The following is a 26,255-nucleotide window of genomic DNA, read 5'->3' on the forward strand; positions in this document are numbered from 1 at the left end:
CCCCTACGCTATCCAACGCTTTCCCTACTGTTGCACCCTTTGGAGTGGGAATAGTAATTTTTACCCCTACGCTATCCAACGCTTTCCCTACTGTTGCACCCTCTGGAGTGGGAATAGTAAGTTTTACCCCTACGCTATCCAGCGCTTTCCCTACTGTTGCACCCTCTGGAGTGGGAATAGTAATTATTACCCCTACGCCATCCAACGCTTTCCCTACTATTGCACCCTCTGGAGTGGGAATAGTAATTTTTACCCCTACGCTATCCAACGCTTTCCCTACTGTTGCACCCTCTGGAGTGGGAATAGTAATTTTTACCCCTACGCTATCCATCGCTTTCCATACTGTTACACCCTTTGGAGTGGGAATAGTAATTTTTACCCCTACACTATCCAATGCTTTCCCTACTGTTGCACCCTCTGGAGTGGGAATAGTAATTTTTACCCCTACGCTATGCAGCGCTTTCCATACTGTTGCACCCTTTGGAGTGGGAATAGTAATTTTTACCCCAACGCTATCCAACGCTTTCCCTACTGTTGCACCCTCTGGAGTGGGAATAGTAATTTTTACCCCTACGCTATCCAGCCCTTTCCCTGCTGTTGCACCCTTTGGAGTGGGAATAGTAATTATTACCCCTACGCTATCCAACGCTTTCCCTACTGTTGCACCCTCTTGAGTGGGAATAGTAATTTTTACCCCTACGCTATCCAGCGCTTTCCATACTGTTGCACCCTTTGGAGTGGGAATAGTAATTTTTACCCCAACGCTATCCAACGCTTTCCCTTCTGTTGCACCCTCTGGAGTGGGAATAGTAATTTTTACCACTACGCTATCCAACGCTTTCCCTACTGTTGCACCCTTTGGAGTGGGAATAGTAATTTTTACCCCTACGCTATCCAATGCTTTCCCTACTGTTGCACCATATGGAGTGGGAATAGTAGTTTTTACCCCTACGCTATCCAGCGCTTTCCCTACTGTTGCACCCTCTGGAGTTGGAATAGTAATTTTTACCCCTACGCTATCACGCGCTTTCCCTACTGTTGCATCCTTTGGAGTGGGAATAGTATTTTTTACCCCTTCGTTATGAAATGGTTTAACTAATAATATTTATATTATTTTAAATAAATGTATGTATTATTGTTGTTATATAATTTTATGTGTTAAATATATGTATATGTACACAATTATTAAGTTTATAATGAAAAAGTGTAGTTAATTAGTTAAAAATAGTTAAAATATTAAAGTAATGTAAAGTATTTTGTTAATAGTACTTATATTTAATAATTATTTAATGTAATTATAATTAATTTACAAAGTCGATATTTTTAACATCTATATTTATTACATCGATATTTTTGAGTCGATATTTATGTACTTACCTGTTTAGGTATAGGGTGTCGATATTTATGTAAACGATATTTATACAACTATATTTTTTACATCGATATTAGTGTAATCGATATTTAAACACCCTACCGTGTTCTCATACATACATAAAGTATCACAGAACTGCGAGGCAATGGGTTACAATCTGCAACCTCTCCGTTTTCTGCAGCACTGGTATGAGTGAGATATTTCAATGTGGTTTCAGCCACTGTAAGCTTCTGTTGGATTGGTTTTGAGCTATAACCACTAGTGTCAGCGTATTAAATTATTGTACACTGCGGCCCGCATAAGCTGAGCAAGTAAGATAGATCTGACTCAGTCCAAGTCTGCACACTGGTAGCCCTGTTGCAGATGGATCACAGAATAATTTGGTTATGACCTGTGCAGGCCATTTAATTTAATTGGGAAACCAAATGGAAATGTCCCTTTCTTTTTGACTAAAGTGTAAGTTTGCAGTGCATAAATGTATTTTGCAGTGCATAAATGTATATATGTATGTATTTATAAAATACAGTTTTGAATTGGGTCAAAACAGAAAAGCCACAGTGAATTTTTAGACTCTTACCTGATTCTTGAATATATATAAAATATTCATTTGATTTATCTGAGTTCCTTGATGCATTATGATTTATGTTTCCCTGAGCCAGCCCTAATGACATGGGACCATGTTAATTACTTTACTGGCCCGTGAGCAGTTAAAAAATACTCCCTAGACATCAAGCTCATTTTGTAGGATTAGCCTTCTACTGGAAGAGGAAGGGGTAGGGTTGGAATCTACATAGGGTGATAGAATGCACTGTCTGACAAGCCTCAGCATGTCTATCACACAGGCAGAAAGGAAAAGCAGGCCAATCTCTGGCACAAGTGACTGCATTGGGTTCACTTTGAAGTCTCAGAGGGAAGAAAGTAGTTTTGGGCGGGTGCCCACTTCTTGTTTGAATACCTCCTATAGGATCATATTAGGCATGGGTGCCTTACCCTTTGTCAAGATTTTGAATGCCTCCACCTCCTTTTCTTCAGCACAGACATCATCACAATTCTCTCTGATAACTTAACTGTAGCTAGTCACTATCCTTACACTTGCATGCATGGGCTCTTAACTCTCTGGAACACCCTACCTCTACTTTTAAACCCCTGCATAAAGCAGACACAGGTTAGCTATTAGGGACAGTTCTCTTAAGCAGTGAATGGTGAGTGCTAGCCCCCGGAGCCACAGAAAATAAGATAAAAAGTGCCCTGGTGATAGACCCTTTGGAGATTGGAGAGTGGTGGTGGAATCCTCAGATTTCCCAGAATAGGTTAGAGAAACACCCTAAAGCTCAGGGTATGGTAGGTTATAACCCACAGTGCCCAAAGATGTCATCCTTGGAACAGTGCTGCCAGACCCTGAGGTGGCAGCTGTGGTAAAGGTCAGTCAGGGCGCCACTTAGTTATGTCTTAAGGTGCCAGACACTATGGGCAGAGAGCAGATGCCCACAATAGGAGGATAGGAGGAGGCTTTGAAAGCAGATGGAGCCTCCTGGGGCACAGGTGGTTGGGCTGATGATGTCCACTCAAGATGGAGGAGACCCTCAGCTGAATACTGAAGATGTGTTAGAGATTTATTTTACCCAGTACTACCTAGACCTACCATTGTACTCTTCCTCAGCACACTCCTGCTTAGTGCACTGTGATTATGACAGGCTTCAGGTGGAGCACCTTTGAAAGAAAAGAGCCACAGAAGAGTATGGATGAACCAACTCACCAATGAACCCGTATCTTAAGAAGAAATCTGGACTTGTACATCTTGGACTCTAATAAACTCTGACACCAGAGCCAGTGCCACATGTTTCTCCACTCACAACAGAGCAGAGTAGGAAGTGGACCCTGTGGGAAAGGGGTCCACTTGGACTTCTGCAGACTACTACTGGTTACAAAAAGCTTGCGAAACATTACCCAGGGCTCTGGAGCACCAAATCCTATCAAATGTGACTGAACGATCCTGCTCCTGCATTGGCTGACCAGAAAGCAACCAAGGCTTCAAGGCTGGGACATTTCCAGTTGTTGAAATTGTGGCTTAGTACCTTCTGACTGCTCTAGGACTCTTTAACCCAGATTCTTCCAATTGGTTTCCAGAAGTGAGAATCCTAGTTTACAGGTCAAGTGAGCAGGGATGTTATTTAATAAATCCAGTTTTCACACACATTGCCTTGCATAAAAATGTAAATATCAGAATGGAAGACTGTGACAAGGGTTCAAAAGTTTAGTAGGGAGATACCCTGAAATGGATTAACTGAGACAAAATCTTAACTTTAGTATTCATAAATGCCTTCTGTAAATACCGAAAGTCAGAAAGTTAGGATTTTGCCTCAGATTACTTTTGTGAATCGGACCCTAGGTGTTTAATTAACTATACATATGTCACTACATGAGTTGAAAGCTATTATTTTAATGTTTTCTTTGGTAATGAGTACAATTACATTACGTAGTAGTAACACCGGATATTCAAAAGGCTTATTAACAGCATAAGTAAAATATGAATAACTACATTAAAATGTGTTATGATTAATTCTTTGGTGCATGTCTGGCAATGAATATAGGACATTTTATTTTTAGGGTGTGTTCTCAGGTGCAGAGCGGGAATATCGCCGGGAAAATATCGCCTTACATAAATATCGCCGCAGAAATATCGACATGAAGAAATATCGATGTCAAAAATATAGTTTGACAAGAATATCGACAGACAGGTAAGAAATATCGATAACAATAATATAGTAGTAATAAATATCGTTTACAAAAACATAGTTTACAAAAATATCGTTAATTAAATAATTATAAGTAATTTAGTGTTTTTAATGAGTATTGTTAATTAAAATAGTATATTTTGTAGCATTTTATTAGTGAATAATGTATTTTATGTGGAATTTAGTGTTAAAAGTTCCGTAGCGGGTTGTGGGTTTATAGGGGAATAGGGTGGGAAGTAATTTAAATATAATTAAATAATTGATTAATTAAAATTTTAAATTAATAAAAAATATTTAATAATTATTAGTTAATTATTTTAAATTGGTTAATTGATAATTAACTATGGTAATTAATTATGTTAAGTATTTAATTATTTTTAGGTGTGTGTACTTCAATATTTAATAGAAAATGTAGTGAAGTAATTACATTTTAATTGAATAATTAATTAATTAATGATTATTTAATTATAATTAAATACATTTTTATTTTTAAACCAATAAATAATTTGTAGTTTGTGTAGTGGTGTTTATAAGTGTACATGGTGTGAAAGCTGAAAAATAATTATTTATGTACATAATTTGAAAATACAATACTAATCAATAATTAATTAGAAAATATTTAATGTAAATGAATAATTATTTTTAGGTGTGTAGGTGTTTGTTAATAATAATATATTTTAATGTATATTTTAAATAAGTTTATAAACTAAATTAAATGTAATACTAAATTTGACAGACGGTGTATTTTTTTTTTGAGTTCTTGCGTTTTCCCTACTGTTGCACCCTCTGGAGTGGGAATAGTAATTATTACCCCTACGCTATCCAGCGCTTTCCCTACTGTTGCACCCTCTGGAGTGGGAATAGTAATTTTTACCCCTACGCTATCCAACGCTTTCCCTACTGTTGCACCCTTTGGAGTGGGAATAGTAATTTTTACCCCTACGCTATCCAACGCTTTCCCTACTGTTGCACCCTCTGGAGTGGGAATAGTAAGTTTTACCCCTACGCTATCCAGCGCTTTCCCTACTGTTGCACCCTCTGGAGTGGGAATAGTAATTATTACCCCTACGCTATCCAACGCTTTCCCTACTGTTGCACCCTCTGGAGTGGGAATAGTAATTTTTACCCCTACGCTATCCAACGCTTTCCCTACTGTTGCACCCTCTGGAGTGGGAATAGTAATTTTTACCCCTACGCTATCCATCGCTTTCCATACTGTTACACCCTTTGGAGTGGGAATAGTAATTTTTACCCCTACACTATCCAATGCTTTCCCTACTGTTGCACCCTCTGGAGTGGGAATAGTAATTTTTACCCCTACGCTATGCAGCGCTTTCCATACTGTTGCACCCTTTGGAGTGGGAATAGTAATTTTTACCCCAACGCTATCCAACGCTTTCCCTACTGTTGCACCCTCTGGAGTGGGAATAGTAATTTTTACCCCTACGCTATCCAGCCCTTTCCCTGCTGTTGCACCCTTTGGAGTGGGAATAGTAATTATTACCCCTACGCTATCCAACGCTTTCCCTACTGTTGCACCCTCTTGAGTGGGAATAGTAATTTTTACCCCTACGCTATCCAGCGCTTTCCATACTGTTGCACCCTTTGGAGTGGGAATAGTAATTTTTACCCCAACGCTATCCAACGCTTTCCCTTCTGTTGCACCCTCTGGAGTGGGAATAGTAATTTTTACCACTACGCTATCCAACACTTTCCCTACTGTTGCACCCTTTGGAGTGGGAATAGTAATTTTTACCCCTACGCTATCCAATGCTTTCCCTACTGTTGCACCATATGGAGTGGGAACAGTAATTTTTACCCCTACGCTATCCAGCGCTTTCCCTACTGTTGCACCCTCTGGAGTTGGAATAGTAATTTTTACCCCTACGCTATCACGCGCTTTCCCTACTGTTGCATCCTTTGGAGTGGGAATAGTATTTTTTACCCCTTCGTTATGAAATGGTTTAACTAATAATATTTATATTATTTTAAATAAATGTATGTATCATTGTTGTTATATAATTTTATGTGTTAAATATATGTATATGTACACAATTATTAAGTTTATAATGAAAAAGTGTAGTTAATTAGTTAAAAATAGTTAAAATATTAAAGTAATGTAAAGTATTTTGTTAATAGTACTTATATTTAATAATTATTTAATGTAATTATAATTAATTTACAAAGTCGATATATATTAACATCTATATTTATTACATCGATATTTTTGAGTCGATATTTATGTACTTACCTGTTTAGGTATAGGGTGTCGATATTTATGTAAACGATATTTATACAACTATATTTTTTACATCGATATTAGTGTAATCGATATTTAAACACCCTACCGTGTTCTCATACATACATAAAGTATCACAGAACTGCGAGGCAATGGGTTACAATCTGCAACCTCTCCGTTTTCTGCAGCACTGGTATGAGTGAGATATTTCAATGTGGTTTCAGCCACTGTAAGCTTCTGTTGGATTGGTTTTGAGCTATAACCACTAGTGTCAGCGTATTAAATTATTGTACACTGCGGCCCGCATAAGCTGAGCAAGTAAGATAGATCTGACTCAGTCCAAGTCTGCACACTGGTAGCCCTGTTGCAGATGGATCACAGAATAATTTGGTTATGACCTGTGCAGGCCATTTAATTTAATTGGGAAACCAAATGGAAATGTCCCTTTCTTTTTGACTAAAGTGTAAGTTTGCAGTGCATAAATGTATTTTGCAGTGCATAAATGTATATATGTATGTATTTATAAAATACAGTTTTGAATTGGGTCAAAACAGAAAAGCCACAGTGAATTTTTAGACTCTTACCTGATTCTTGAATATATATAAAATATTCATTTGATTTATCTGAGTTCCTTGATGCATTATGATTTATGTTTCCCTGAGCCAGCCCTAATGACATGGGACCATGTTAATTACTTTACTGGCCCGTGAGCAGTTAAAAAATACTCCCTAGACATCAAGCTCATTTTGTAGGATTAGCCTTCTACTGGAAGAGGAAGGGGTAGGGTTGGAATCTACATAGGGTGATAGAATGCACTGTCTGACAAGCCTCAGCATGTCTATCACACAGGCAGAAAGGAAAAGCAGGCCAATCTCTGGCACAAGTGACTGCATTGGGTTCACTTTGAAGTCTCAGAGGGAAGAAAGTAGTTTTGGGCGGGTGCCCACTTCTTGTTTGAATACCTCCTATAGGATCATATTAGGCATGGGTGCCTTACCCTTTGTCAAGATTTTGAATGCCTCCACCTCCTTTTCTTCAGCACAGACATCATCACAATTCTCTCTGATAACTTAACTGTAGCTAGTCACTATCCTTACACTTGCATGCATGGGCTCTTAACTCTCTGGAACACCCTACCTCTACTTTTAAACCCCTGCATAAAGCAGACACAGGTTAGCTATTAGGGACAGTTCTCTTAAGCAGTGAATGGTGAGTGCTAGCCCGCGGAGCCACAGAAAATAAGATAAAAAGTGCCCTGGTGATAGACCCTTTGGAGATTGGAGAGTGGTGGTGGAATCCTCAGATTTCCCAGAATAGGTTAGAGAAACACCCTAAAGCTCAGGGTATGGTAGGTTATAACCCACAGTGCCCAAAGATGTCATCCTTGGAACAGTGCTGCCAGACCCTGAGGTGGCAGCTGTGGTAAAGGTCAGTCAGGGCGCCACTTAGTTATGTCTTAAGGTGCCAGACACTATGGGCAGAGAGCAGATGCCCACAATAGGAGGATAGGAGGAGGCTTTGAAAGCAGATGGAGCCTCCTGGGGCACAGGTGGTTGGGCTGATGATGTCCACTCAAGATGGAGGAGACCCTCAGCTGAATACTGAAGATGTGTTAGAGATTTATTTTACCCAGTACTACCTAGACCTACCATTGTACTCTTCCTCAGCACACTCCTGCTTAGTGCACTGTGATTATGACAGGCTTCAGGTGGAGCACCTTTGAAAGAAAAGAGCCACAGAAGAGTATGGATGAACCAACTCACCAATAAACCCGTATCTTAAGAAGAAATCTGGACTTGTACATCTTGGACTCTAATAAACTCTGACACCAGAGCCAGTGCCACATGTTTCTCCACTCACAACAGAGCAGAGTAGGAAGTGGACCCTGTGGGAAAGGGGTCGACTTGGACTTCTGCAGACTACTACTGGTTACAAAAAGCTTGCGAAACATTACCCAGGGCTCTGGAGCACCAAATCCTATCAAATGTGACTGAACGATCCTGCTCCTGCATTGGCTGACCAGAAAGCAACCAAGGCTTCAAGGCTGGGACATTTCCAGTTGTTGAAATTGTGGCTTAGTACCTTCTGACTGCTCTAGGACTCTTTAACCCAGATTCTTCCAATTGGTTTCCAGAAGTGAGAATCCTAGTTTACAGGTCAAGTGAGCAGGGATGTTATTTAATAAATCCAGTTTTCACACACATTGCCTTGCATAAAAATGTAAATATCAGAATGGAAGACTGTGACAAGGGTTCAAAAGTTTAGTAGGGAGATACCCTGAAATGGATTAGAGGGAGTTTTCCAGCCCTTATGTCTTTGGTGGGGACACAGTCTCATAGTACCATCCTTTGAAGTGGGGGAATTTTCTAGGCTACCCCCACATCTGGTTCTGGGAGGTTCTTCTCTTCCCTACCAAGGCTGGCAAGGCACAAAGAAGTTTCGGGTTACAAAACACTAGTGTTAGGTTACTATGTGTGCTAGAGGCAACACCTTTGAAATGTAAGTGGGGCAGGGAACAGCTCTGCCCCAACCATACTGGCAGGATGGGCCATTCTGCCCTCATTTAATCCCCTATTGTTTACTGTCTGGGCCCCATATGCAATCTTAATCGGAGAGTCTTCAATAGACTCAGGCAGCTGAAAACTCCTAGGAGGCCTTTGTAACTTTTGGTGCAAGAAAATGCGAACTTTCTAAAACTGACACATTTTTAAAATTCTAATCTAAAAGCACACTTTCTCATTAAAGAGGGCTTTAAATTACAACCCATTTAAGTCAAAATATGTTTTTTCTCCCTGCTCTCAATCAAAGGTTCGCACTTATGAAATGTAATACGGCAATCGAATGTTATCCAATTGAAGGGATAGGCCGTTCAGTACTGAAAAATTATTTAGGAGGTTTTTTACTACCAGGACTTGTAAAACTTAAAAGTGCCTTATATGTATTGAAAATGAAAGTTTAGGTCCTGCAAAAGGTTAATTTGGCTTGTCGAAATGACAGTTTAAAACTACATAAATGGGCTGCAATAGCAGGCATGTTGACATGTTTTAAAGGGCTTCTTTAGTGGGTGGGGACAATGAGTGCTGCAGAACCCTAGTAGCATTTAATTTACAGACACTGCATACATGTAGTACTATATATCAGGGACCTATAAGTAAATTAAATGTGCCAATCAGGTGTAGGCCAATTTTACCATGTTTCAGGGCCAGAGTACAAGCACTTTATTACTGGTTAGTAGTGGTAAAGTGCTAATTACCAACACAAAATGATTTCAGAAAACGGGGAGAGGTGAAGGCAAAGAATTTGAGGGTGACCCTGCAGAGAAGGCCATGTCCAACAGTCAGTACCCTAAATCATAATTGATGAGTTATAAGAAGCAACCAGTCAGTGAAGCACTAATATCGCTATACTTGTTCCACCTCAAGAGGGGCTCTCTGATGAAGCTGCTATGAGAGTCTTGCAATCTCACACACTATGCCTATTTAACCCATAGCAACATACACAAAAATAAAGACACACCCTGATCAAAGAGGAAAATAAAAAGATAATGGATGGAAATCTTGTGAAAATCATCAGGCCTTGGCAGTCACTCGAGGGATCACTGTGCGCAATTCAGACTTCATCCTTCTCCCATAAAAATAGTCCAGCCCGAACTGCCCCATCATGCGCCCTCTCTATGGGAACACAAGTAACTCCATATCAGGTTCCCCCTACTTGGGCATCGTCAGAGGGTGCAGCTAGGATTCTGTGGCACTGTGGGCACCAGACCAACATCTGGGAAACCACCTTTCTTAGGATAATAATGCACCACGGAAAGCTCTAAGCTGAATGGTGGAGTGCTTGCAAAAAGTCTCAGTCACTGTCAATTTCTCTGGGCCACCTTCCTATCCATCATTTTTTGCTCACACTCTAACCACCCCTTTCTACGCAGAGAAGGACAAAATACACATTTCACTGATATCAAAAATGTTTTTAGTATTGGTTAGCTGAGATATTTGTTAATAAAAGCAATATTTGCTAAAGCAAAGTTGCTTATAAAAGGCCTCCATTTCATTTGTAGAAACCACACTCTAATCAGTAGCTTAGTATAAGAAATATCTATCAATAGGATCAAACCATTCAGGTTAATGATTGGTCAAAGGGAGTTAGTGTGTTATTGAAGAATCAGAGAGATACAGAAGGAAAATGGGTGCTTCAAACGACAAACCTCTGTAATGTAACGGTTGTTACTGTTATTGAAGTTGAAGGAAGTTCCTCGAAATTCATGCTCAGTGTTCTAAAAAGGTCAACAAACGAAAAGAATAATATATCATATTTACAATGTTCTAATCATATATTTTGAAGCATTCAAGTCAAAATACAATGCTTTTTCCCTGGGTATAGTTTAATTTCGAAATGGCAAGGAATAGTACGAATAGTAACAGTCCTCACTCATTAATAAAGGGTTAGTTTAATGATAAATAGGTGATTGAGATTGCCTTCTCTTCCAAGAAATCCTTTATATTTTCTTGTAAAGAAAGAAATGTAAATCAAGAACAATTGTATTACAAATCCATACAGCTAATCTACGTTCAATGTAAGCATAAACTTCAACTAAAATTAGAATTTGCTTTCAGGTGAAGTTCTCTTTAAATTGAAATTGAAAAGGTAGTGGAATGTTCCAGGACTCCAGTTCCTCTTACAATCACATCTATGCACCTTTGATATTTTACAGTTATAGCATGAGGAATTCCACTACTCTGTGCTAGAATACCGCATTTTTCATTTTCTATCCACTTCATTTGAATAGTGCAGCGCTTTACCAAAACGCTGCGCATACATAGAGAAAAAGTCCTTAAAAAACATAAGGTAGAGCAATTCCAAAACATTTTTTGAAGAGGACGAGGAGAAATGGACAATAAAAATCAGGACATGAAAATGTAACAATCCTATTTATTTTTAAGATAATTATTCTGCTAGGATACATTTGTGTGAAAAAGGATATAATGCAAAGAAATGTATAAACAATGTCATTCAGAAAAATGTCAAATATCACTGTACTTTTATAGATGGAGAAGTGTGGCTCACTGGTAAGAGCAGGCAGACCCTGAAGCAGAGGTCAGACCCGGTACCAGGGTTCAATCCCCAACGCGGCAGGGTCTTGAGCTCAAATGTCCATGGACTCGATAATTCTCGCTTCGGTGCCTGACCTAATCATGGGTTCACACTCTGCAACTCTGGGCATTAAGCTTGCTTAATCTCCACAACGGCCCCCCGCGGCGGGATGCCTGGCTTTCACCTTGGGGATGCCCTGTAGGGGCTATCTCACAGGGAAAAGCCAGGACGGGTTCCCAAGGCAAGTGCGGCGATACCACTTTGGGGGTCGAATCTGGCGCTATATAAGAATATAATAATAATAATAAAGATGTCATTTTGCGATCTATACAAACTCACTATGGATTTTTTAGTTTAGCAGAAAGAGTTTTTTTAAAATAGCCCTATGAAAATCTTATAGTAACTTGTGTATTATTAGTAGGAGTCACTACGACTCAGAATGAAGGAGATCACTTTCAAAAGGGCATAGAAGATGGCAAAGGATTGAATGGCCAGGACTGATCAGAGCAAAGGGTTCAATAGTTTGAGAACTTCAAAGATAATTAGGCAGTTCTATGGGAAGTTACACTGAAGGAGGCCAGCAGGAATATTAGAGAAGAGGAATGTATGAGGGACACAGATATATAGAGAACATTAACGTAAAGGTAAAATAGAGAAAGAAGAAAAGAGGGCGGAAAAGGATGGATAGTAAGTGCAAATGGATAAAAAGGGATGACAGATTAGATAAAGACGCGGGTGTAAAGAGGAGACATATTCAACCTTGGGGAGACTAGAGCAGGGAGCTAGACTAGAGCCCAGCTCAGACAGAAGAATCACAGTCTAGTCTAAAGAAAGAAAGGTAGAGGTCCAGAATATGTCCAGTCGAAATAGTGATAGTTGGTATGCCTTTACCGGTACTAAAGCGTTCATTTAGAACAGTGGAAGGCGATGTACAAAAAGAAGAGAATGGAAGAAAGAGATTTATCAAAGATGACCAAGTGGTTACTGGCTGGAGGAAAAATGGACGAGGCTAGTGGAAACATAAGATGCCACAAGAGAAAAGGCAAATCGATGGTTTATATCAAGGCCGAACAATAGCATTTGGCCAAAGAAAACCAAAAAACGAAATATTAAAAAGATTAGAAATGCATAATGCAAAACCCCTTTTGAGAAAAGCTAAACTCCAATAATGTGCACATATAAATAGATGTTTTCAGAAAATTTGAATCTCAAAATTTTGAAATGGGTCATTTCTGAATTCATCTCCAGATGAAAGCGACCACACAGCCGCAGACAGTGCATGGGAAGGTGGTAGCAAATGTATATGATTCACAGACACAGAACTAATAGGAAGATGCATTTGCTAAAGCACTTCTGCATGGGCACACACAGTGAAGCAAGTGTATTAAGGATGGAACTGCCAGGATGCCTAACGGATGTCAAGAGCTTTCTGAGAATTATCTAAATGAAAAGTTCATCAGTGGACCATTACCAAGTCTAGAATCGGAGAAGTTTGATACACGCTCCCATCAGGAAAACGTCCAGAAGTTAGACATTATTACAGGTGCTGTCGATGTATACTTCCAAAGCAAAGGGAGCCACTGACAGTACAAAGCCAAAGCTGAACTTTGTCACAGCAAAATACAATGGTCTTTGAACAGGGATTAATCACAAACATTGGGGCATACCCCAATCGACAACAACATCTCTGAGTGGACAAAAGTGCAAATTTAGGGCATAAGTGACCAAATTCTCATTCATCAGAGTTTGAGTAAATGGAGTAATAGGACAGCCAGAGACTCATTGAGAGAGGCTTGGTTGAGGTCTCACCAAACCCATCAAGCCTTCTCTGCAAGACAGGGCTCAGGTTATACACATACATGAGTGCCATTCTTTTTGTAGGATCTGAAGATAGAGCATACAAATAATATTCTCATAATGGAGTAGTTTTGTTGATGTAGTCATTTTCGGGCAACAAGTTAATAACTTTGGGAATAACAGAGTAGGAGGCCCAGCTCTGGGAGACCTGCCAGACAGTCTTGCAGTGGGCCTACCTGGTCTTTTCTGTTCTTTTTAATCATATTCACTTAAATATACTTTTACCAGAGTAAAGCATTGAAAGCATTTTGCAACATATAAAGTGCAGTTTAGTGATTATTGGCTTGGGATGAAGCTAGAAAGTCATAGGGATTATTTTTGTTTTTTACCTATGCACTTTTTAAAAGTTTTTACCTATAATAATAATATATATATTACTTATACCCAGCTGAACATTCATCTCTGCATTGCAACTGTGATAATAATCTTTTACTGTATTACAAATCAAACTCCTAATTTGACCTTCATGTTAAGAATTGACTGCTAATCCTCAGCTACCTGCAAAATCAAGGTGGCACGAGAGCCACAAACTGATTGCACAGTGGACTGGCTAGGATGGTCTGCCAACAAATGTTATAGTATTCGTTTTATCTGCAACTTAATGAGCCATTTGAAAAAGGATGTCCCCTAAAGAGCCATCTGCAACAGTTTCCATAGATATTAAAGGATCTAGCATGGAAGTCCCCCCAAATGTGCTGTTGTTTCTCTTCCTTCTAATCCTCCTGCTCACTGTCACTGTCTTTTTTTCATGTGTCCTCCCTTCATCCTTCATCCCTGTCTCTAACCTCTCACCTACCTCCCATGCTCCTTGCTCCCAGTGTCTCGTACTCCTGTTCCTTGCCATGCATCAATCACTCTCTTTATATGTGCCCCTCTCCCTCCTATTGCCAACCTATTAAATCTTAGTGCCTCAGGATCAGTTTCTTCCCATGTCACTAGATCAAACCCAACATGAGCTTCTTCCCCCTATTACATTTCTCACCCCTAGGAGGTGACCCCCCACCTCTGTCACGTGCAGCACTCCTGAACACTTGCTCCTCATGCATGTTACATTTGTTCTTCATCATGCTCTGCTCACCCCCAGGTCAATTGTTTCTCTTTTTTCTTCCAACTTTTCCTCTTGCAGTTAGTCACTGACCCCTCCTCCTCCTACCAATCCCTCTTACTCCTGAGGTCTGGACCCTGATTGGCCGCTCTTCTGTGTCCTGATCCTTTCAAATCTTGTGGCTGTGGACAATCTATGTATTCCCACCCAATTCATGCCCCCTCTTCCTCTGCCTACCCTGCACTGGCAATGTCCGTGACTCACTCAATCTTCCATCATATTCAGTAGAATAGTCCATGTCCCTCTGTTTTACCTCCTGCATCATTCACTCCTCATATCAGAGGCCCTTCTTCCTACTTCCAATATTTATGACCACACGTCTTCCTTCCATACACTCACTTGTCACTCCCTATGTGTGTGGGCTATATTTGGCCTTTGTCTTCTTGTAATTAATTCTTGTACCACCTCTCCGTCACCAGTCCCATTCACTCCTTGTGTCCGCTGCTACCCTATCCTCCTCAAGCTCTTATTTGTCCTGGTGTTTCTAAGCCTCCAAAATAAAATAAAAAACTTTCCATGTGCCCAACTGAAAAGGACTGTTATTCTCCCAAAACGTGCTCCCTTTCTCTGTTGTTTATGGGCCACTTATATCTGGTTTCTTTTATCTTTCGTACAACTCAGGCCATGTTCATCCAAGCATGCATCTCCAACACTTCAGATATTGTGATTGCTCTCTTTCATTCTTCTATATTTTTTCCTGCCTTCAGCATTAAGCATGTATAACTGTGTCTTAACTGAGCCAGTTTTGTATTCTGTATGTTTAATCATAACGTCCCTGAAATGTTTAACACTTTCCAACTTGCACCACATGTAAACAGTCAGCTGTCTTAGCATAATAAACAGTGGCCATGACCTTACGAGGTATTTAAAGTGGCCCATGCCTACTACAGGTGGGCATCCACTGTGACAAATACTCTTTCCTCAAATACTGGCACTCTACTAACTTTATCATCCCTCCAAAATATCCTTAGGTAAAGTTCAGGTTTTAAGAAGGCAGACCACTGCTTCCAACAGATGGAGGGGGGGGCTTGCACAAGTCTTGATTCCTGGCACATAGCTCAGCACACTCCTGCATGGTGGGTACCAGTATAATATGCTTCCTATAATTTTAGGAGTCTTTGACTTGATATCAGCATTACCCACTCACATCAGCCTTATGCAAATCAATCTTGACCCTTCTCCAGTAGGAACAGTCCAGTCTGAACTACCCAGCTAGGCCTGGGGTTTGCTTTTGTTCCTATTTGGAGGAAATCTGGTTGAGTAGTTTGAGCTAGACTGTTCCTATTAGGGCAGGACTAAGACTTTTCATAAAGCTGGTCACTGTCTAAAGGGACTGAGCAGACACAAACATACGATGACCTGGATTAGCTCAAGTATTCCAACCATCGCTTTTTGTGTTTCTAACTGAGGATATGAGCATAAGAAAAGGTAAGGCCTACTTACATCCTGATTGGTTGTATGCAATGCCAAAAAAACACCATATCCACAACACACCATACCATACAGAAGAAGATGGAAGCCATGCTAAGTTAATCTTACACTACAGAAAAAACTTTAGATGAGATAATAAAATAATAATAAAGTAATTTGCAAAGTGCATAGTTACTTCTGCCAAAGTGTCCCAGCGCTAGGTCACCTTCCTACCTTCCAGAGATCTGGAAAAAAAAAAAAATATATATATATATATTTATATTACCTACTGGCGGTCGCCAGTAGGTAGTTATAGTTAGGATTTTTTTCAATGCAAAATCTCAAAATTCTATTTGGAATAACTTTGGCATCGGTTGACGAATCTGCCTGAAAATTTCCTCAAATTTGACTCGTCGAGCTCCAGTCCTTCCCTGAAAGTTTTGGGGGGGGATTCGTGAAACGGGGGCCGAGATAAAAGGGGGGTCTCAAAACGTGTTTTCCCCATGTTAATTTCCATAGGGCGGTCGAACTCACTTTTAGCCCGAACGGCTGAATGGATTTCCACCGAACTTGGCAAAATTGTAGGGACTGGTAGCCCGATGTGCCTTTGCCTAATTTAGGTTCAAAAAAATATATATATCTATGGCCGCGCCCCGGTACGCGCACCGGGGAGCGCAGCAGGCGCGACACGCAAGGTGCGCACTGAAAGCTGATTGGCATTCGGGTGTCTGTAAACATTCCAAACAGTCCGGAGCGGCCGCCATCTTGTGTCTCGGTAGGATCAAGACACAAGAGGTGGCCAAAACAAAGGGGGAAAACACCATAAGGGGGCAGAGTAGACCCCCCCTGACCCCCTAGGTTTGATGTGAGGTTATAAAAGGGCCCCGGGGGGAGCGCCCAGTACGCGCACCGGGGAGCGGAACGGGGAGCGGCCCATGGGGAAAGAAGAATGACAGAGTTTTAAAAAAATTTAGCCTTTATTTATAAATTGGAGGTAGTTCTAAAAAGAACTGTTTTTTTTCTTCTTTTTGTTGTTTTATATTTTTTGTGTTTTATGAACATTTTGTACTTTTTTTGGCTTTTATGAACTATTTTTTATTTTTTTTGTTATTTTTATGGGGAGAAACAAAAAACAGGGAATTGAAAATGGCTCAACTGGAGCAAAAAACAAAAAACTGAAAAAATTAGGGTTTTTTGGGGCAATTGTGATTGTCACCAGCAAGGACGATGAGCTTTACGCTCTTTTCCCCATAGGAGATCAGCTTGCCACAATGAATGCATGTAATTCTAAAATCTTCAAATCGTTGTTGAATACAAGGCATTGTCTCCGTTGTTTCTGGTCCCAATGGAGTGGGTTGCTTTCTTTTGGAGGTGGTCCTTGAAGACTGGGGGAGGTTACTGGCCAGTTCCCAGAACTCTGCAGCAGAATAGTTGTTTGGATGCTTGCGGGTCATATGCCTAATCATGGTATTGTTACCAAATGAATATTTTTTGTTTGGGTTGCCCCTTGAGAGTTCCATGCCACAGATTAGGCAAGTTACCTTGGCCGCATTGACTTTTTTCTTCCCCTCTGGGATTGAAAAAAACTCCCAAACAATGTGTGGTTTGGGCTAGTATGGGGTATTCTGTTCAGGCAGCCATCTTCTCCCCTCCTCCTCTTCCTCTTCCTCCTCCTCCTCTTCTTGACCACCAATGTACTGTTGTGGTGGTCCTCTTGGTGGTGGTGGTGGTGGTGCAGATGCTCCAGCTGTTGCTGCTACAGTAGCTATTTGAAAGTACAAAATAGTTCTCTGTATTGTTGAAACAGGTCTTCCTCAGTCAAAGGACAAAGTCAGAATAAGGAAAAAAGGTGGGGTCTTTCATCATTTGGAAAAAAGAACTGTTTTGGACCAATGAGAAGTGTTATTTTCAGGTCACAAAACCAGGGATTTCATCATTATGAAACCAAAACTGTTCTGCACCAATTAAAAGTGTTATTTTCAGGTCACATGACCGACGCGCTTCCCGGCGCTCCCCCGGGCGGGTCACGTAAGCGCGTCACATGTTTACGTTGCGTGACCGTATTCGCTCGAGTGCTTCCGGGTGCGCTTACGCCATGCGTATCACGTGGACGCGGCTACGCAATACGTCACGATGATGTTTTCGTTCGCGGCAATAGCGCTAACGGGACGCTCTCCGGAGCGCGCCCCGGGAGCGCTCCAGGGTAAAAAAATAAAATAAAATAAATTAAAAAAATATATGTACATTAAAAATTTTTTTTAAATATAAATAAAATATAGGATTCATTCATTTTCAAAAATATTACATTTTATAGCTGTCATGATGTCATGAGTGATGTCACTGACCATGTCATGAGTGATGTAATATGTGACGTCATCAGCAGTATATTGCACGCGCAAGTTATAGTGAGTCCAACTAACTATAACGTGGGAATTTCAATGGTTTTATGTCAGTACAATTTCCAGTTAACTATAACTGGTGTGAAACCTATGGTTTTTTCAGTGAATATATATATATTTATATATATATATTTATATATATATATAGATATATATATATATATATATATATATATCTATATATATATATAGATATATATATATATATATATATATATATATATTTTTTTTTTTACATTTTATTTATGGGGTTTACATTAAATAAAACAAACCATATTCGTGTGCAATACCAAGTCCATCGTGCATTATACATCCTTCAGACAATGATTGCCTATGGCCTAACACTTAGGGGCTCATTCGGATGACGGGCGGACTTTGTCCGCCCGCCATCCTGTTGGAATTCGGGACCGCCCGCCATTAGGGCAGGGGTCCCATGGGGGGTATTAGGATGTCCCCGCCACAGTGGCGGCCAATTCCTGCATTTATAGCATTGTGGCGGGCGGTGCTCTCTGCAACGCCTGCCACAATGCCATAAATGCATAAATGCATTTGCATAAACAAAGCGTCAGGCACCGCCCGGTGTCTGCCACTTTGTTTATGCAAATGCATTTATGCATTTATGGCATTGTGGTGGGCGTTGCAGAGAGCACCGCCCGCCACAATGCTAGAAATGCAGGATGTGCACGCCATTGTGGCGGGCACATACTAATACCCCCCACGGGACCCCTGCCCTAATGGCGGGCGGTCCCGAATTCCGACAGGATGGCGGGCGGACAAAGTCTGCCTGTCATCCTAATGAGCCCCTAAGTGTTAGGCCATAGGCAATCATTGTCTGAATGGGAACAGTCCAGGCTTTGTTTATGCAAATGAATGCACAGGTACCCCCCGTGTGCAACCCCCACCCCTCCTTCACTCTGGGGGCCCTCAGAGTGAAGACCGCATGCCTTTCAATGCCGCCACGGAAAGACATTAGAAAAAAGGCATCCTAATATGGCAGGCAGTGTCTGACAGACACCGCCACCATAGAAACCCTTGTCCGCTCTGGTCGCCTTGCGACTGGGGGGGAAAAGCGGCGGACGGTCTTTCCGTCCGCCGCGGTCCCCCCGCCATTCTAATATGGCAGGGGGGGGAATTCTGGAGAGGATGTCGGGCGGATTGCCCCCGCCAGGTCCCAGGTGGCTACCGCCAGCCTGGCGGGGGCAATCCGCCCGACATCCTAATGGGCCCCTTAGTGATATTCAGGATAGCAATGAGACATCTTAGTGACGACACATAACAGTAATATATATAGCAAATATGAATCAGCTTGAAGGATATCTAGATGTTCACGTAAGTAGTTTGTAAGAGGTTCCCTGAAACTAGAAGGTTTGGCAGCTGTGAGCAGTTCTTCTGCATATAACAGAAAATTGTCTTTACAATAGATGGAGTCCAGTATCCAACGCGTTACTGTGGGTTTCTTCCTGCTGTCCCAATGTATGGCCACTCTTCGTTTTGCCAAGAGTAACATTATAGCGGGCAGCTTTTTCTTGGCAGATCTCAAATGCATTAAATGGCCCAACAAACATAATTGTGGTTTACAGTCTATTTTGCAATTCAGGATTGCACTTAGTAGCTGGACCACTAGCTCCCAGTAGAGTTTCACTTTATCACAGTACCACGCTAGGTCCATAAATTCGACCTGGTCTGTCCTGCAGCGTTTACATTTTGCATCCACACGCAAGCCATGTTTGTGTAAATGAAATGGAGTGTGGTAAGTTTGGTGCAGATATTTGTAATGTATTATACGTACATTTCCACTGGGTGTAAGGAGTTCAGTAAGTGCACAACAGGCTTGCCAGTCTTCTGGTGTTAGAGGAGTATCTAGAGAGCTGAAAATATAGCAGCTAATTGAAGAAAACAATTAAGCCAACCTGAACTGCTAGGTTTCTTTTACATTTTTGAGGAACAGTAATTCCATTTGCACCTGCCTTAGTTGAACAGGAAGGGAGTTCCACAGCTTGGCTGTTAAGAAATTGAAGGAGAAGCCCCCAATGCGAGCTCTCTTTACAGTGGGAATACAAGCCAATCGTGCCCCTGTAGCTCTGAGGTTCTTTGCAGGAGAATAGGGCTTAACAAAGGAGGGCCGGTAACGAGGGCCCTTATTCATAAGGACCCCGTAGCAATAGCACGGGAAACATCCTTTACAACGCAACTTTTACAACACACTACCATTACGACGCAACTTTTACAACGCAAGTCATTACAACGAATTGCGCTGGAGGGCGCTTTAGGATAGGGAATAGTTTAATTACTATCCAACACCTTCCCTACTATCCACGGGGACTGGAGTTGGAATAGTATATTAAACTATTCACTATCCAGCGCCCCCCAATGCAAGTCGTTGTAACAACTTGCATTGTAAAAGTTGCGTCGTAATGGCATGCGTTGTAAAAGCATGCGTTGTAATGACATACATCCCAATAGCACCGGGCCTTAGAAGAGATCCTCTTTTTCAGAGGTAGCCAGTGTAGTTTTGAAACTGCTGATCCCATTGAAGCCCGTCTGGGGAGATTCAACAGCAAACGTGCTGCCTCATTCTGCATTCGCTGAAGTCTCATCAGCCAATACTTTGAGACTCCCAAGGGCAGAATGTTACAAAAGTCATGCCTGGACATGACTGGAGTCTAGACTGCTATCTTTCTGGCAGATTCAGGGAGAGGGGCGAGATTTCTTTTTTACAGTTTTTAGGATCTCAAAACACTTGCACGCTAAAGCTGTGATCTGAACGTCGAAGGTGAGCTATGCATTGAAATGCGCAAGTTTTAACCCTTAGGCTTTAGGGCAGGTAACGGTCCGAGCAAATCTGGACACCAGGCAGAAGACCAAATCGAAGGCTGCTTGGCTAGGATAAGGTCCTCTGCTTTTGGAGAATTTAGTTCAAGACTATTGAGGTCCACCACTGAGCAACCTCCGACAGACAGGTCCTCAGTAAAGCAGCCATCTTGTCTGCATTCAGGAGACACAGTGATAATCAGCTGAGTATCATCGGCGTACCATATGATGTTAAAACAATAACTCAAGATGATATCAGCCAGGTGGCGAATAATCAGATTGAATACAGTAGGGCTCAGGGAGGGCTCAGGTTTTCAGAAGAAAACATGGTTTTGTAAAGGTTTTTGTGACACCTGAAAGGTGTAGTTCTGCCAAAAAGAAGCAAACCATTGCAAGCCCTTATGACAGACACCTCGGCTCCATAACCGTTCAAGTAAAAGGTTGTGGGATGCGGTGTCGAAAGCTGCGCTATGGTCCAGCATCAGGAGCTCTGCAGTGTCACCTCTGTCAAACAATTTGATGGTTGGACTCAGAGACAAGTAATAAAGAAGACTGTACTGTGCAAAGGGCGAAAGTCTGACTGCATCCTCAATAAATATATAGCTAATATTTATAGTCAACAGATAAGTATTTGAACCGGTTTCCTTGCTGAAAGGAGCAATAGAAAGGCATTTTTTGCCAATGTTATAAATGAAACTGTGGTCTCAGCTGCAAGCACTGTTATGCCAATTGATTTCTCAACAGAGAGACGTAAAGTAATAACCAAATACTGTATTGCAGTAGGAATACAAATTAATATATATACAATGCGAAACAGAGTAGGACACATCCTGAAATACAAAATGAGGAAATGTTGATCATTGAAAGAGAGGCAGCTGGCAGATGGAAATGGTACAGAGCGCCTCTGTAGTTTTCAAAGTAGCAAAACAGAGGATCTTTCTGCTCCTGTACAGAAGGTATGTGGGCTAAACTTTCATACTTTACAGATGGTGGACAAAGTCTGATCACTTAAGAGTACGAGGCATCAATCAACCAATCGTGGTGTGTTTATTTCATGTAGTAGAATGAGTGAATTTGCCTCCAAAGGAGTTTATTTTAGAAATTGTATTTAGTTGGTTGTGCAAATAGATTCAGGTAACTTAATAATCTTGAGTGAAATTAATTTCAGTGAATCAGATAAACAAACATATAATTAAGACTAAATAAACATGACAATACTTAACATTAAAACAATAACCAATAGACATGTGTATAGGCAAAATAGTAGATTTTATCAAAATTGAATCATAAAGAGAAAAATACAATACAGATAAATATATGTACAAAACAGGAATACAGGAAGAATATCTGAAAACAAATCAAATTCTCTGTAAAGCCCGTAAACCGCTTATCCAAAATACAGATGTATAGATTCTCCTTTGGATAAAGCTGAAAGTCGACGTTTCGGTCTTTATGGGCAACTCTTTAAGACCATCATCAGGACAGAAGAAAATTAATATTGTAACTCCCTAAAGAGACGATCACTGAAGCATCGTATGTCTCGAGCTCTGTTGGCATCAGTAGTATTACTTCAAAACGGATCTTGAATCGACAGCCACCGATTGATATGCTGAAAAAGGAGACGATTTGTAAAAGGACTCGGGCGGCGGACAGAGGTTAATCTCAAGAATAACGAAAAAGTAGGCAATTAAAGCTCTCTTTCCTGGTTAGTCGCGCCTCACACACTTGTCAGGAGGGATCACAATGTTGCGAATAGCGAGGTGTGCCAGCCGTCACTCTGCAAGCAGAGTGACGGCTGGCACACCTCGCTATTCAAACTCTCAGGATTCCTACACATCGTTCATTTTGATGACTTCAAAACACATTGTGATCCCTCCTGACAAGTGTGTGAGGCGCGACTAACCAGGAAGAGAGCTTTAATTGCCTACTTTTTCGTTATTCTTAAGATTAACCTCTGTCCGCCGCCCGAGTCCTTTTACAAATCGTCTCCTTTTTCAGCATATCAATCGGTGGCTGTCGATTCAAGATACGTTTTGAAGTAATACTACTGATGCCAACAGAGCTCGAGACATACGATACTTCAGTGATCGCCTCTTTAGGGAGTTACAATATTAATTTTCTTCTGTCCTGATGATGGTCTTAAAGAGTTGCCCATAAAGACCGAAACGTTGACTTTCAGCTTTATCCAAAGGAGAATCTATACGTCTGTATTTTGGATAAGCGGTTTACAGGCTTTACAGAGAATTTGATTTGTTTTCAGATATTCTTCCTGTATTCCTGTTTTGTACATATATTTATCTGTATTGTATTTTTCCCTTTATGATTCAATTTTGATAAAATCTACTATTTTGCCTATACACATGTCTATTGGTTATTGTTTTAATGTTAAGTATTGTCATGCTTATTTAGTCTTAATTATATGTTTGTTTATCTGATTCACTGAAATTAATTTCACTCAAGATTATTAAGTTACCTGAATCTATTTGCACAACCAACTAAATACAATTTCTAAAATAAACTCCTTTGGAGGCAAATTCACCCATTCTACTACAAGCCCCCAAAGGTATATTGGGTCGCTCACTATATTTACTATATGTGTTTATTTCATAGCATCACCAGAAAATGCCACTAAGTTAACATAGTGGAATGGAATGCTACCTAGAGGAGTTGTCAGTGTTTGCTCATGCTCTCTGATAAACCGCTTTTCTGCGAAATAGGACAGGAATGTCAAGAAATAGGTATGGCACTTACTGTGCTTGACAAATTCAAACTGCCCCTCCCTCATGAACTCTAATGAAGGATAATAATAATAATAATAATAATAATAATAATAATAATAATAATAATAATAATAATAATAATAATAATACATTTGCTATTGTTCTTCTTCCTGCACACAAAAGATGCAGCCCTGAAAATGTGACTAGACTTCTTCTTTGAGGTGAGTTCAGACTAAGTTTCATATGATTGGATTCCTTATTTGATACAACTCAAAGACTGAATGGAATACTATCAAGAGGAGTTCCTAGTAGTTAACAACAGTTGTATCAAGCATTATTATGAGTCTTCATGAACTGAGCATATGTCCAAATTGGGTGCTAGTCTCACTGCGGCTAGGAAAGCTACATCTAACAGAGGAGGTCAACAACGGCCCAAATATAACTGTATTTTTGGGGGTTCTGTGCAGAATTACCTTGACTTAGATATTCCAGATATACCCTTCTTTGAGACAAGATCTAGGGCCAGATGTAGGTAGCCCTTTACCGGTCGAAAACGGCCGAAAATACCGATTTTCGGCCGTTTCCGACCGGTAAAGGGCTATGGAGATGTAGGGGCTAAAAAAACGTACATTTTCGGTAATTTTACCGAATCGGTAAAATACTGAATCAGTAAATTTACCGATTCTGTACATTTTACCGATTCGGAAAATTTACCATTCCGTAAACATACCGAAATTGTATTTTGCGATGTAGGTAGCACTTCTAAAAGTGCTACCGGGCCTTTAGAATTCGGTATTTACCATGCAATACAATTGCATGGTAAATTACGAATTCCTGTGTACATGCACATCTGTGCATGTACACCTGTGCCATGTGGCAGACAGACATGTCCTAATGGCATGTCTGTGTGCCACATGGCGCAAAAGCCAGTTACAGGGGTGCAACAGGGTGTCAAAGTGACACCCTGTCCCCCTTAGCAAATCGGTATTTTTACTGATTCAGTAAATACCGAATCAGTATATGCTATTGAATCCTATGGGTTTCAAGGCCCATAGGATTCAATAGCAAATACCGATTCGGTATTTACCGAATCGGTAAATACCGAATCTTACCGATTCAGTAAAAAAAAACGAATTTTTATCTACATCTCATTTACAGATTCATAAATACCGAATCGGTAAAATTCGGTATTTATGAATCGGTAAATGAGATTTACCTACATCTGGCCCCTAGTGACTTTTCTGATCATTAATTATTTTTTTTTATAGCAGAGATAGTCTAAAAATAATGGAATTAAAAACATTATCGGAATCCCAAGGTGTTAAGACACGCATGAGTGCTACCCAAGTGACTTACCAGAGGTCAAAAGGAGCCAACTCAAGCATTCCCACCCACGCTATTTTATTGTTTCACCGTGGCTTGTGTAGGCCAAGCCTTTGCTCCTCTGGCAATGTGCCATAGGTTGCATACCACCAGGAAGGTTGAATGATCTTGAAGGTTGCATGAGGACAAATAGAACATGGACTAGAAATTTTTAGCTGGACTGCTACTTTGGTGTAGGGTCAAGCCTTATAGTAATATGGTTGAGCCTGTTCTACAACATGATCAAGATAAAAAAAGATTATATGGAATGATAAACAGATGATTTTCCTGCACCTGAAAGCTTGGACCGAAACACTAACAGCCATCACTTTTTTGCTGCTTCAGTCAGACTGCTAAGGTGAAAGAGATACGTCTGGCCATGACTCCCACGCTTGCTATCTCTGGTGACTCATTTCTCTCTTCACCGATAAGGTACAATACATTCATAAAATATGGCTTGTGTTCCTGTGCAGTGAGGTTGTGGCCCAAAAATTAGGACTAGACTCTTCCATTAGGGTTGCACCAGTACTCATTTGCATGTGTTTCATCTCCTTCTGAAATGACACAGAATGGCTCAGGTATTTCCTTCCATCTTTATTTTTTTACTTGATAGGTATCTCTAGGCAATATATCCTGGTATGGGTCTTGAAGTTGGCTGTGCCTAGGAACATAAGCTTCACCTCACAGTTGAGTTGCAATAGAGCAGAACTATACCTGGGGTTCTTGTATACATAATCTGAGGGTGGGGGGCTAACAGTGTGGGCTGGTTATTTGCTTTCAGGCTGAGTCAAGGAAGCTTGGCACATAGGTTCCCCAACAACAATGGCAAAGACAGACTAATATGACCATGTCCTCAGTCTGTTTGTATCTTCCCAGTAAACTAACAGCTAGTGCTGAAAAATATTTTGTGTACACTCTAATAAAGAATTAGTTAACATAATTCTCACTGGATCTCTCTCTATTGTCCTCATCTAGAATAATCAGCAATAACATTGCAGGGCTATAGAATAAACTATGCACAGTTGATAGGCCCTTGCTTGAAGGAACATTGCAGAACCTCATTGTTTTGTAAATAGTAACCTCGAAAGGAGGTTTATTGAGACTACCTTGCAACAAGCTCAACTCAATGAAGGATACAATTGCTCTACTTTGTG

General features: G+C 40.6%; 1 protein-coding gene across 3 annotated transcripts in view; it reads right to left on the bottom strand.

Moving 5' to 3' along the window:
* Positions 1-26,255, bottom strand: part of PPP1R9A (protein phosphatase 1 regulatory subunit 9A) — a 782,694-nt gene that overhangs the window by 273,611 nt on the left and 482,828 nt on the right. Inside the window, exon 7 of one of the 3 annotated variants that reach the window (XM_086941937.1) lies at positions 10,551-10,619. The exons of the other annotated variants lie outside the window; for them this stretch is intronic. Within the exon in view, the coding sequence (XP_086798063.1) occupies positions 10,551-10,619 (69 nt within the window). The remainder of the gene's footprint in view (positions 1-10,550; positions 10,620-26,255) is intronic. 3 annotated transcript variants of the gene reach the window in all.

Source organism: Lissotriton vulgaris, chromosome 10 (assembly GCF_964263255.1).
Source record: "Lissotriton vulgaris chromosome 10, aLisVul1.2, whole genome shotgun sequence".
In the NCBI taxonomy this organism is placed as follows: domain Eukaryota; kingdom Metazoa; phylum Chordata; class Amphibia; order Caudata; family Salamandridae; genus Lissotriton; species Lissotriton vulgaris.